The sequence below is a fragment of the Psittacula echo genome (assembly GCF_963264785.1).
Source record: "Psittacula echo genome assembly, chromosome: 4".
NCBI lineage: Eukaryota > Metazoa > Chordata > Aves > Psittaciformes > Psittacidae > Psittacula > Psittacula echo.
Genome location: NC_137738.1, coordinates 33,108,727 through 33,122,271, shown reverse-complemented (window position 1 = coordinate 33,122,271; position 13,545 = coordinate 33,108,727). Strand labels below are relative to the sequence as shown.

Genomic DNA, 13,545 nt, shown 5'->3' with positions numbered 1-13,545 from the left:
TTTTCAAGAAGGGGAAAATGGATGACCCAGGGAATTACAGACCAGTCAGTCTCACCTCTGTGCCTGGCAAAATCTTGGAGGAGATTCTCCTGGAAGGCATGCTAAGGCACATGAAAAACAAGGAGGTGCTTGGTGACAGCCAGCATGGCTTCACTAAGGGGAAATCCTACCTAACCAATTTGGTGGCCTTCTATGATGGGGCTACGAAACTGATGGACAGGGGCAGAGCAGTTGATGTCATCTACCTGGATTTGTGCAAAGCGTTCGATACTGTCCCACACGACATCCTTGTCCTTAAATTGGAGAGACATCGATTTGATGGGTGGACCACTCAGTGGATAAAGAACTGGCTGGCTGGTCCCACGCAAAGAGTTGTGGTCAATGGCTCGATGTCCAGCTGGAGACCGGTAACGAGTGGTGTCCCTCAGGGATCGGTGTTGGGACCGGTCTTGTTCAACATCTTTGTTGGTGACATGGACAGTGGGATTGAGTGCACCCTCAGCAAGTTTGCCGATGACACCAAGCTGTGTGGTTCGGCTGACACGCCGGAGGGAAGGGATGCCATCCAGAGGGACCTTGACACACTTGTGAGGTGGGCTGATGCCAACCTTATGAAGTTTAACCATGACAAGTGCAAGGTCCTACACCTGGGTCGGAGCAATCCCAGGCAAAGCTACAGGTTGGGCAGAGAAGAGATTCAGAGCAGCCCTGCAGAGAAGGACTTGGGGGTGTTGGTCGATGAAAAAATGAACATGAGCTGGCAGTGTGCGCTTGCAGCCCAGAAAGCCAACCGTATCCTGGGCTGCATCAAGAGGAGTGTGACCAGCAGGTCGAAGGAGGTGATCCTGCCCCTCTACTCTGCTCTCTGGAGACCTCACTTGGAGTATTGTGTGCAGTTCTGGTGTCCTCAACATAAAAAGGACATGGAACTGTTGGAACAAGTCCAGAGGAGGGCCACGAGGATGATCAGGGGACTGGAGCATCTCCCGTATGAAGACAGGCTGAGAAAGTTGGGGCTGTTGAGCCTGGAGAAGAGAAGGCTGCGTGGAGACCTCATAGCAGCCTTCCAGTATCTGAAGGGGGCCTATAAGGATGCTGGGGAGGGACTCTTCATCAGGGACTGTAGTGACAGGACAAGGGGTAACGGGTTAAAACTGAAACAGGGGAAGTTTAAATTGGATATAAGGAAGAAATTCTTTACTGAGAGGGTGCTGAGGCACTGGAATGGGTTGCCCAGGGAGGTTGTGAATGCTCCATCCCTGGCGGTGTTCAAGGCCAGGTTGGATGAGGCCTTGGGTGGCATGGTTTACTGTGGGGTGTCCCTGCCCATGGCAGAGGGGTTGGAACTAGATGATCTTAAGGTCCTTTCCAACCTTAACTATTCTATGATTCTATGATTCTGTGCTCCCGCTAAGCTAACGTGAAAGTGGCTTTCCCAAAGAATCTGTCTTCCTCTTCCTTCCCAGCAGAGAATGAAAGACAGATGCTGCTGGTCAGGAAAAGGAAGGATATGAAGCAGTCTAGTGCAACTGCAGAACTACCAAGAGTAACCAACCTAAACAAGTGGGAGTTATGTTACTGAGCATATTAGCTCATAATGTGGGATGCAGCAGTGGGATATGAGAGCTGAAAGAAGTCTAGAGGAAAAAGCAGCAAAGGGCAAAACTGCAGAAGCCTGGTGAGGATTTTTTTTTGCCCAAAGCATCAGCAGGTGATGATATTTCAAAGATATAAAACCAGACTTCAAAGTTTACAGCTCCCAAACACCCAATATTCACTTTGAGTGAATAGAAGTGTGAACAATGTGGATAATTGGATAAAACACAACCTATACCAAGTCTTGTTACCAAGTGGTACAATTGGTTTGATGAGCAAAACCTTAACTAAAAAAGTGATTCAGCCAGCCTATGTCATTGATTCTGACTTGTATATTGCTTCTGTCAGAATAGTCTGAAATAACATATATTGTACTTCCCCTGTTGATGCCCCATTTTTCCTCATCTCAATTTCCAGTGTCAATGAGAAACTGTTTTTACCACTAACCAGGTACTTCATGGGAAGATGAACAAACAAGTCAGAGACTACACAAAGAGGTTTCCTGCACCTTTCCACAAAAAATGAGAGAGAGTAAATCCACCTCTTCTTCCAGAGCCTCTTCACCAGCACAGCTTGAAGCAGCTGAGAAAATGAAGCAAGTCAAAACTAGATTGCAACTGGTGGACCTGGCTGGTAGTGAGTGTGTCGGTAAGCAAATACATCTGTATGGGCATGGATCCTCCCAGATCCAGGTTACAATAGTAGCCTTTACCTCTATGTACGCATACATGCCACCCTGCTTTCACACATGGGGCGGTTTAAATCCACACATCCTGGCATAAAGAGAGTTTCGGGGGTGGATTGTTCTAGCTTTACACTGGTACAGTTTAACTGAAAATCTGACTGCACGAGCTTGAAATAAGCCCGGGGCGATTACCCGTATCATAGGTATATTATTTGTTCAGACTGGTTTTATTAAGCCTGTTTTTCTACTCTGAGAATTAGCATGTCTTTGCACAGAAATATTTAAAGTGCATAAATTACTTAAATATTACACATATCTGTAATAATTGGTATCACCACGTGTGGGGTTTTCTGCCTTATTATAGAAAAAGTCTTGGAGGAAGTTGATGTTGAAAAGATAATATTGTTTTCATTGTTTCTTCAAAGCATTTTCCTCCTCCTGCCTCCTGTATGCACACAATAATTTCAAAAACTTGATTATTTCCTAAAGGACAAGCTTTTTTACCAAGAAAAGCCATGCAGGCAAACATACCATTCCAGAAATAATGTTTTGAAAACTGAACCAGTATTATGAAAGAGTCTTTTACTTTACTGCCAAGAATTCTTGCTGTTGCTCACTGCTAAACTTTTGTTCTAGAGAAACCTAATATAATTCATCCTTTTTCTCATTTGCTCTGAGTGCTGGAAACTGTTTGGTAAACACGTAATTGAGCAACAGGGTGTGTGTTTGTTCTCTCAACCGGGACAAACATTTGCCTGGTCTGGGGCTCAGTGGGCCAGGTCCTCCAGTGAAGCCTGAAGCTCACATCAGTGTTAGATGTGGCCCAGCACATGCAGCAGACTAATCTCTGCCACCAGCTACACTGGTGGACTTACTCTGATAAGTGAGGGCAGCTGGTAACTCATAATTGTGCTAAAATATGAACAGGTCTAAGCGAGCAACGGTACAGGAGGCTTCTCACACACTTCAGCACCCTGCCTCCCTAGCTCTACAGCCATCCTGGATCATGTACAGCATTTACAAGATAAGTGGTCCCTTTTTAGCAAACCAGGTTTCAGTTTGAAAACTCAGCCAAACACTTTGTGGAAGTTTATCTAACCAAACGTAGATAATCAGCAGTTTAAACATGTACCCCATCACCTATTTGCAGTTTTCTGCTTTAGGGTGATACCCGTTGTCTCAGGAGTCCATCTTTACTTGCAGTCTGGGGATGGCTACATACACAATGACCCCAGCAAAGTTAGTCTGAGATACAGACCATGACAGGGTCTTCCAAACTGTTTTGCTCTGTGCTTCTCTGCCAAGAGACTTTACCACTCCAGCCCCATCCCCTTCCACAATCACATTTCTCCAGCTCTCACTGTCCAGACTGCTGGGGGTTTTGCTATTACTGAACCTTTTCACATTTGCCTCTTGAACACCTCTCTTGTTCTCACAGTTTGGAAAGTGCTTTATTCCTGAAATGGAAGAGGTAAAGACAGGAGGAACTCTTAACTGCATACTCATTGAGACCAATCAAAGAGTTGAGCTTGCAGCACCTCTTTAAATCGGTGCAATGTGATGTGTAGACCAAACCTTTCCAGTTGTTCAAGGGTAGCATAGCTACATACCATCATGCTGGGTGGATGGTAGAAGGGCATAATTTTCCTCTATCAGTTTCCTTACAGCAAATCATACCACAAAACAGCACCTTGAAGACTCTGGTGAACATAAACCCCTCACACTTATGGCTGCTGTACAGTTTTGTCTCTGGAGCTTATGCCATCACTGTCACTCCTATTTTTCCTAAGGAATACAAATGGGACAGTTAGTTAACTGCTATAAAAAGTGGTGGACCACACCAGGCTCCTCTTTGGGGGACCCCGTGGACTCATGTTTTCAAAAGCAGCATTGTCTTGTCTGATCTTACGGTGTTCCTACTTTCTCAGTTCCCTATTCCTAATACATGTGGAGACAAGATGAATTGTACAGCTGAAGAGAGCAACTTTAACATGAGACACTTCATGCAGACCATCTGCCAGCACTGAACCTTCTTCAACCTTCCTTCAAAAGAGCAGAAGCACTGAACAATGTACTAGCAGTCCAGAGTGAGAAACCATGGTGTCTTGCTTCTGGCATGGGTGGACTGGAAGTCATGGTTCAGAACTTGTATTTAAAAATGTTGCATCAGAAGGAGATGATACAGCAACAGAATTTTTCACATGTTACAGTTGAATCAGCTTTGCTTTATTTTACCATTGCCTTTATCTACACTGTTGTAGGTATGTCTGGAGTGACAGGTGCAGCACTGAGAGAGACCTCATTTATTAACCGCAGCTTGTCTGCCCTAGCAGACGTTCTCGGAGCAATAGCAGAGCAGCGATCTCATGTGCCATATCGAAACAGCAAACTCACACATCTCCTGCAGGACTCCGTAGGTGAGGGATGAATTTTTCCTGTCTTTTGTTTAACAATATAGATTTCCCAATATTTCCCTTCCTTTGTTATATAAAACTAGAGAATGATCTTGTACTCATCCCTTGTATGTGGGCCTCTGTTCAAAGCCTCTGGCTTTGGAGCATTGTGAGTACAGTGAGAGTTCTGAACTGCTCCTGAATTTGGCTAAGCCTTGCTGTTCCCAAGGTTCAGTTTAGGAATGCACTTGTAAAAAACCACAACATCTCTAATAGGATCATGTAAAGGGTAACAATTACATTTCACTAATGTTTCACGTCAGGTACAGTTTGCAAGTTAAGCTTCAATCTTTATTGCTACAGGGTGTAGTCACATATTTACACATTCCTTAACACTATGTTTGGGTGACTTGAAGGAGCTGTCGGTTGTCAACAGCCCTTCTCATGGGCAGTCTTCTGCTTCATAAAAGCACCAGCAGGAAGCCTATGCTTGCTGCTCTGTAGATCAGTACATTACCAACGTATAACTTACTGAAAATAATGAGGTAATTGTGTTTTGTCTGTTTTCTTCTTTTAGGGGGTGATGCTAAGCTGTTGGTGATGCTGTGCATCTCTCCTGACCACAAGTACTTAACAGAATCAATGCAGTCTCTGGGCTTTGGAACTCGTGCTCGGCAAGTTCAGAGAGGACAAGTCAAGAAAAAGAATTTCCCAGTGCTGAGTAAAGTAAAATAAAACCTAAGACTCCTGTGGATTAAAGTATTATTAATGAGTTCCTCAGACTGAAATGTATATCGCTGCCCTAAACCCATTCTTTTAGGTATCAACTGCCAGATAAAATAAACAATCCTCAACATGGCATTAGTAAGTCATAAACCTGCTGATAATGTTCTTGCTCCAAAGATAATAGCAAGTATTGACAACAGCTACCAACCATGGTGGAACGGCAGAGAATAAATCAGGCTGTTTTAGGATAGCTACTTCAAGATATGGTTTTGGCAATGTGTTTTCTTTGGGCAAGTAGAAGTAAATCAACAGAGCCCTGATTTAGGATGGCTTCTGAAAGGCCAAGGGTGCATTCTGTTTTCTCAACAGAAGACAGAAGTCTAAATATCATTCCAGTGCTTCAAAGCAGCAAGTGAAATACTTCCTTCCAGCTTGGATTAAAACAAGACACATCACTGTAGCTTGCTCTTCTGTCTAGCATAGATGGGGTCATTCCTGATGCACTGTCAACAGGTAGGAGTGTAAATGAACCCATCATCTGTAATGAGTGGAGTTCTCTTCTCTGGTTTTAGGTAGGAACTAATGGCACTAATAAGAGGGAGAAAAAAGGAGTAAGGCTCTATCCGTCCCTCTGGAACATAGCTTAGGAAGCAAAGGAGGGATTATACAGCTTTTTGAAAACACTGAGGTTAAATGATTGGAGTAAATGCCAACGCTGCCAAGTTCAGCTTTGCCTATTTTGGGGTGGGTTTTTTGCTTTATGAGTGATAAAAGGCCCTGAACTACAGATCTTAATAGGACCTAACTTGCACAACTGCTTTAGTAGTTGGCTTGTTGTTTCCCCTTGTACTTCTGATGCAAGTTAACCACAGCAGAACCTTGAAGATGTGCCTGCACATTAGGAAAGGATAGCTACGTGCTTCCCATCCACCACATGAACAAAACACCAAAAACCCAGCTTGTAATATGATGTTTGTCATCTTCAAGAGGCTTTCACTCTCTTACACCAATGTTGAGACATCATCATGCAGGGTTTGCGAATTAAGTTGCATTGGGAGAAGTTTGAAGGAAATTCAAGCATGAATTCTTATTTCAATTTCGAGATAAGAAGCAGTTTCAAGATGAATAGTTGGGTTCAAGTAACACCTAATGTGCTTCATGCACTATGTTACTGCTCAGCAGAGACCTCAGGATAGGCTGAACTTTTACCTCCAGCACTCGCTCTGCCTCTAGACTGAGAGAGGTCATTGGTAAGTCACCGCAAGAAGGCTTAAATTGCCATGGCCTGTCCAAAAGGCTGGAGTTTATAGTACTCCAAGTCACTTAACCTTCACAAGCATAAATATTTATCCAGATATTATATAGCATACTATTATTGGAATTTCACCCTTGAATATATAACAGCTGCTATTTTGCATGCAGTGCTCTGCTGCTCAGAACATCAGAATCGCAACCAGAGCTGTAATACTACTTGTCTTCTCAAATAATGCTGTGAGGGTAAAAATGCCTTAATTTTACCTGATTCCAGCAGTAACATACGGGTAGAAAAAGAATCTGGACTCAGGACCTTAGGAAGCTGAATGGTCACTAAAGCCATCTTGGGTCAGAAAGTGTCAGAGCAAGGAATGTTAGTCTGAAAACAAAAGGCAGGAGCAGACCACGTTCACCTCAGTCTCCTGACAGCTATGCTACTAAAGCAGCCTGAATTACAGCTCCTGGGGAGGTTAATTGACAAGGGAGGGCTAGCTGATTCCTCCAGCATTTTTAAATAAGTTCCTCAAATATTTTTAAGGATTTGGCATTTCCTAAGTGTTACACAGAAATGTAACTTGTCAGGAACTGCGCTTTCTTTTCTGGAGCTGCTCTTCAAAACTTGGCATTTATTTACAATCTGCGTGGTAGTGGAAAAGCAGCAATACTCACTGTTAAAGCTGAAAACTAAACCCCTCAAGTATCAGCAAATACCAAAAGTTTCTACATTATCTCTGCCAAATTGTGCATGTGCAGCATTCCCTATTCCTGTTTTCCTTGTCAGCGTAGCATATCACTCGCAGTTTGACCTGCACAATGAAGTGTATGAGATATGCAAGGCAGCAAAGTTAACATCTTGGTCTAACAACTTTCAGTCTTGGAATTTCCTGGGTTATAGAGACACGATTGCTCAATCCCAGTGTCAGATATGATGCACCAAAGGACTGACAGGAACGTTGCAAGGGTAAAATGGCTTTACTCTGGCATCTAACCTGAGTTGCCTTCTGCCTGAAGATTCACTCAGGCCTGTTAAAGAAGAGGCAAGGGTCTTCAGACCCTTCGAACTGATGCCCTGAGGTGCAAGGAAAATAAATAGCTTGTGCAAGGCCCAACACCTCTCTGCTGTATTTCTTTCAGTTTTCAGATCATTCATGTTTTGAAATAACAGCTATTTTAGAAAAGCAGGTGTGACATACCCACGGATCTAAGTCTTCCTTTGTGCCCACAGGGAAAACCTTTGTTCAGAGCAGCTTACTCTGAGCACATCTGACATGCTGTAAATGCACAGTGCAGTTCATAGCACTGTGCACCCCCTGCAGATAAGTGTTAATCTTCTCCACCACCGAGGAGTATACCTTCATTCAGAGCCCAAGGAAGCGATATCCACAATTGCTTAACAGTGCTGCATCTCATCACAGGGTTAAAAAAAGCAGTAATTAAACCAGGCAGTGCCTTTGGCGCATTCTTAAACCAAATCTTGACCTATGCTGACGTTTGAAAATTATATATTTAATTTCCACATGTGGCCTTATGCCTTGGCAGCAGCCACACCACAAAGAGAGGCTGCTTTTGGGTTTATTCAGGCTAGGGAAACCATAATCAGCTTTGGAAAGTTCACAAAAATGTTTAATTTGTTATTAAATTGCGGATTCCACTTTATGAAGCACTTTTCCAAAACTTTGCAAAATGTGAGGGCCAGGCAGAATGAAGTGGTTATTGGAAAAGCCTTTTGGCTCCTGCTGTGGACAAGCTGTTACAAGCTGATGGGCTTGCAAGCCCCTTCCAACCAGAGGGAGAAGCAACAGCATCTGCTCATGGAGGAACAGAGGGACTCAGAGTGCAGGAACACCAAACATACCACTGTCTTTCACAAAACCAACTTGGTATTTGAGCAACAACAATCACAGCCCAGCCAGATATAAACGCAAGCCACGTACCATACAAAGGAGGGCACAGGGTGATCTAATTGAAAGGCACGAGTGAGGGGAAACATTGCCTATAATTCTTTATGACTTTTCTGACATCCATTTTATCAAATCAGGTTTTATCTCACAACACATTTGCCCCTATTTTGTTTATATAAGAGAGAGAAAAAAAAATCTGAGATAAAATCTGAGCCCTCTTGAATTCCTGCAAGTATCTCCTGAGAGGCCAGAGCAGTGGTCAGCTGCGTTCAGTCTCATTTACTTGAGCTCATCTTGAATAAGTGAAAAGGTGCCTGTGGTCTTGGTTGGCAACATGTCCAAACGAGAACCATCCTAAAGTGGTGTTGAACTATTCCCTGGTGACATTTAGAAGCAAGCATTTCCCAGAATGCCCTGGGGTCAGGAGAGCAAACACAGTAGCAAACATGGGCACTGCAGCGCCCAAAAGGCCTCAGCCTGTGCCAGGCAACAGGCTAGTGCCTGGGACTAAGGCCTGTGGCTACAAAGGCACATGGGGTGCTATTGATGGCCTCTCTGATGGCACAGAGCATGCTGAAGTCACTGGTTAATGCACCTTTGTGGGCATTCCTCTCTGAACTCTTGGGCTGTGAAAGTGTTTCCAGGAGATGATCTTAACTACCCCTTCCTTCACGACAACACTCTCCTCTGCCTATGTTTTTACCCAAGATCTCAGATTTTTAAAACAGGGATGATCCCTCCTCTACTTACCCAAGGATCTGGGACTGATCAGACAAAGTATTTTGGAAGGGGGTTCCAAACCCAATACTTGAATAACATGATGCGATGCTCCAAATTCACCTCTTGTTTGTCCAGTGCATGACATGTCTATAACAACTTGGAGATCTGCCCCAGAAAACCTGCTGAAATGCTGGTCAAGATACCAAACACATTCAGGTGTCAGTCCTACCTGTTCAAACACCAGGGCCTAAATTCAGCAACAACAGAAGGGAATTGGAGTGCTCCAGCTCTCAGGACCAAGTATTTATCATCTGCTTTAATGGAAACAATGTGGGAAAAACCAAAACAAACAACACAGATGTCAAACTCCAGGAACATGAGGTTTGCACATCTTATCCACAGACTGGCAGGCTTAAAGTTGCACCTCTGCTCATTTCCCTGTGGATCCACAGCTAAGCTATCACCTCCTTGTTCTTCCAGCTCTTCTGGCTCCATGCTTGCAAGTACCTCCTCCAACACATGTCCCCTCTTAGCCTCTCTCTGTTACATGAAATTGCTATCCTGGCTGAGATGAGTCACTGCCCAGAAGATCACTTAAAGGCAAGCACCAGAAGGAGTCATTTTTCCTCTCATTTTCCTCTGGACTTTACTAATCAGTTCCTTCCCTCTTCTAAACAAAAAGAACAGAAAACAGCAACAACAAAACCCACCCCACTACATAAAAGGTTTTGGAAGCCACACCAGAAGCTTTGAAAATCCAAGAGGCAGAAGATGATACTTCCTCCCTCACTTCAGATGTTTGGGTTTCTGCAGTGTGAGCATCCTCTACCTCTTTTTGAGCACACACAGACTCTGCCCACTACATGCTCCCAGCTGTTTTTGAACTACACAAGCTCCAGGTTAAACTCATGGCTAGATTAAGAAGTGTGAGCATATAGCAGGGCAGCCCATGCATTAACAAGCAGTTCTTCTTCACACTTTAGCCACAGGCCTCTACTACTTCCAGCCCTAAGTGCTTTGGCCAGGCAGCCTCAGTGCTCCCAACACAACGTGCATTACACCTGCTCTGATGAGTCTCGTCTGCATTTGAGGTCCACCTGTCTGCATTCCTTTTCCCAACATGCATTTTTCAAGGTAGGTGGCTCAGCATGGGCAGATGCACACACTCATACACATGTGACTTAGAAAGTACCCATGCTCGCTCACGGGTTTGCTTCAACTGCATCCATCCTGAAGTGAGCCATGCACAGCCACAGGACAGTGAGGTGGTCCCTCTGCAGAACAGACCAAGCCCAAGGAAGGGGAGGTGCCACTGGCGACACCTCTGCCTGTTTGCTGGCAAGCCTGGTACTGCACAAGGCAGTGCCAAACTGCCTTCAGCCAGGACATCTTTCTGGAGAGCCTGGCCAATCACTCAGATACAACACAGTATATAGTGACCCCAAATGTGCTGTGAGACCCAGAGAGGGTTCCACACCACCATCAGGCCCCACCAGGGCTGCCAGGGACATGGCCAGGCTACAGAAGGCACACTCAAGATGCCTGCAGCCAGCTGAGCTCTGAGTCACATACATTGCTGCCATCACAGGGTGGCCTGAAGGCAAGGAGACACCTCATCACATGCACAACAACACAAAAGTACCCAGCCTCCAAGAAGGACACCACCTACCTCCCATAACGATTGGAAAGGGAAGTAGAGAAAAATGCAGAGTCCTGAGCAAGCCCTGCTGAAGTTCTGGCAAGCATAACATACCAGAGAGACTGTGACACTAACTCATACAACATTAACTCAAGTCCCAAAACCAGCCCTGGGAGTTCAGACTTCATCGGCACTTTGCAGGCAGATGAAGTCCCTGAAAAACCTCAGTCAGGGCCAAGGTTTTGCCAGACCCTGGCCAAAGCCTCCGTTTAGGAACCTGCTTTTAATAGAGCAGGTCTAAGACTCCCCTGGAGAAGGCTGATAGTGCCTCCTACCCATTCTCTCCAAGCAGCACTGCCACCAGGCAAGTCCCTGCAGTGTCCCACCACCACGCCTTGAGCTGACACCTTCACCCAGCTGCTCGTACTGCCAGGTACCTGGGATCTGCAGACACAAAAGGCTGTTCCCAGGAGGTTGGACTCAGCAGCCACATGTGCTCTGAGAGAGGACACTGCTGGACAATCAACATGTGTGAGGCCAAGGTCCTCTGCAACCCAAGACACTAGAACTGCAGAGCCCTTCTCTTAGGAGAGCCTCAAGCTCCAGACAAGACAAGAGACACAAACAAGAGATAAAATAAGGACAGTCAGACATAAAATAAGCCCTGGCCTACTGATGCAATAATCACAAGAGTCTCTTACCAAGGCCCTGCCAAGTTACTGCTGCCCTCAAGCATGCCATCACTGCCTGCAGTCCTTGCAAGTTATTCCTTACACCAGTGCATGCCATCAGCAGCTTCACCACTAGGACACAGTTTCCAGGCCCCATCCCAGCAACTGCTTAGGACTTCTACAGTGAACAACATTTAGACACAATTGAGAAGCAAGCCCTACCCCACCACCCCAGCAGAGCTCTTCTTACTTCTTCCCTGGGCAGCTCCTCCACAGCACCATGACACCACAGCCTGCTGATAACTTCTCCCAGAAGATCTAAAAAGACCTCCTCTTTTCCCTGGCTCTTCTCCTCAGAAGAGAACTGATTTCCTGTGCCTTGATTGCCCTTATCTGGAGGCATCTCCACCTGGACCTGCCACCAGCGGCAGCAAGGTAAACACTTGAGCCAAAGGAACCCTTTCTTTCCAGCCCACTGCCTTGGGAGCTTAGGGACACCAGAAACCACCTTGTGCTCCTCCACATCTGGGATGTCATCACTGAAGTAGCTGTCCCTGTGCCTCAAGGGGCTGTGTTTTATTCATACATCTTTTACACGAGAAGGAACTGTATTTGAAGCTCCGTGGACACCTGCCTGACACTAGAGAGGCAGCTCTGAGCCTCCAGGATAGCATCAACAAAGCAGAGTTGGAGTGGTGGTAGCAGCAGACATGGGGAGAAGCTTTGGAAAGTCACTAAAGCTTGTTAACCTTAAAGGTGTAGGGCTGTCCGAAAGATCAGCTGATGCTCTGGCAATGTCCTTGGGAAAAGCAGCCTTCAAGAGCTCTTACTCTCCTCTGTTTATTCTGAAAATAGGATAAAATCAGCACCGTGGCTGTAGAGCAATCCCTCAGCATACTACCCTATATTTTTCAGCAGTAATCCTTCTTTGGATCTCAAAGTGGTTTGTGTTGAAGCAGATTGAAAAGCACTGGTTTGTACCCTCTCTATTATTTGCAGGGCACGTGTTAAGCTAAATCGTGTCCAGCTGCTCCCACAGCAAACCCTTCTGCTCATCCCTGCTGCAGGATGTGGCGAGTGGAATGCCAGTGCTGGCAGGGGCACTGCCACTCCAGAGGAAGGCCTCACATCTGCACTTCCAGCCTTAAAGCGTTTCTTAAGTGTGAGTTTGGATTTAGATGTTCAAATACACACCCGTACTTGAGGCTCCCTTTATTGACCTTCTGGCATGGGCCCTTGGAGCAGTCCTATTGCCAAACTTTCCCTTCAGCCAGGTATGCTGTGGAGGGTTCCGTGTTTTTCTCGTTACAAGCTGTGAGGCTTGGGCAAAAATGAGACTCAGGGGGCTGAGGCTTTAAAAAGAAAATGTAGAGCACTGCAACACCTGCAAGATATGTGGTCAAAGCTGGCAATACTAATAGCGTCCCCCTGGCCCAAGTACCTCACCTGCCTTAATGCACCCACTCTGGTGACTGGCATGTCCTTCTTAGCTATGCCAAGAATGGGAGCTCACCAAAATGTATCTCATAACCCATTAGCACTTTAACAGAGGGATTATGGAGCCCTCTGTTCATGTCTAACTAAAAAGACCATAGTAGAAAATTTGCTTTAGCTACAGAAAGATCATATGAGCAGAAACCCCTCCTTGATCCCAGCTGCAGCTATGCATACCAGAGGAGAGGAGGGGCACTGCTGTTCCTGCAAACACAGAGAGCTCAGAATCCACATCAGGGGATGCTACAGACAAAAGCCAGTTCGGCTTCCCATGCTCCCTCTGTACACACACCCTAAATATAGGAGCACAGCCCACACGACAGACAAGAAAGATTTCAATACCACCACGAGGGACAACAATAAACTGCACCACAGACCTTATTTCTAGCAGTGGGCAAGTGCAGATACCTCAGAAGAGGTCAAAAAGCCTCCTCGCTGTCATCACCCAAAGTTAGGCATCAAGGAG

General features: G+C 45.5%; 1 protein-coding gene across 1 annotated transcript in view; it reads left to right on the top strand.

Moving 5' to 3' along the window:
• Positions 1-5,409, top strand: part of KIF25 (kinesin family member 25) — a gene marked incomplete at both ends in the record, with an annotated part of 41,857 nt that extends 36,448 nt beyond the window's left edge. The window contains 3 exons of the mRNA XM_080616888.1: positions 2,047-2,244; positions 4,543-4,698; positions 5,252-5,409. Of these exons, the coding sequence (XP_080473014.1) occupies positions 2,047-2,244; positions 4,543-4,698; positions 5,252-5,409 (512 nt within the window). The remainder of the gene's footprint in view (positions 1-2,046; positions 2,245-4,542; positions 4,699-5,251) is intronic.
• Positions 5,410-13,545: the final 8,136 nt, after the last annotated feature.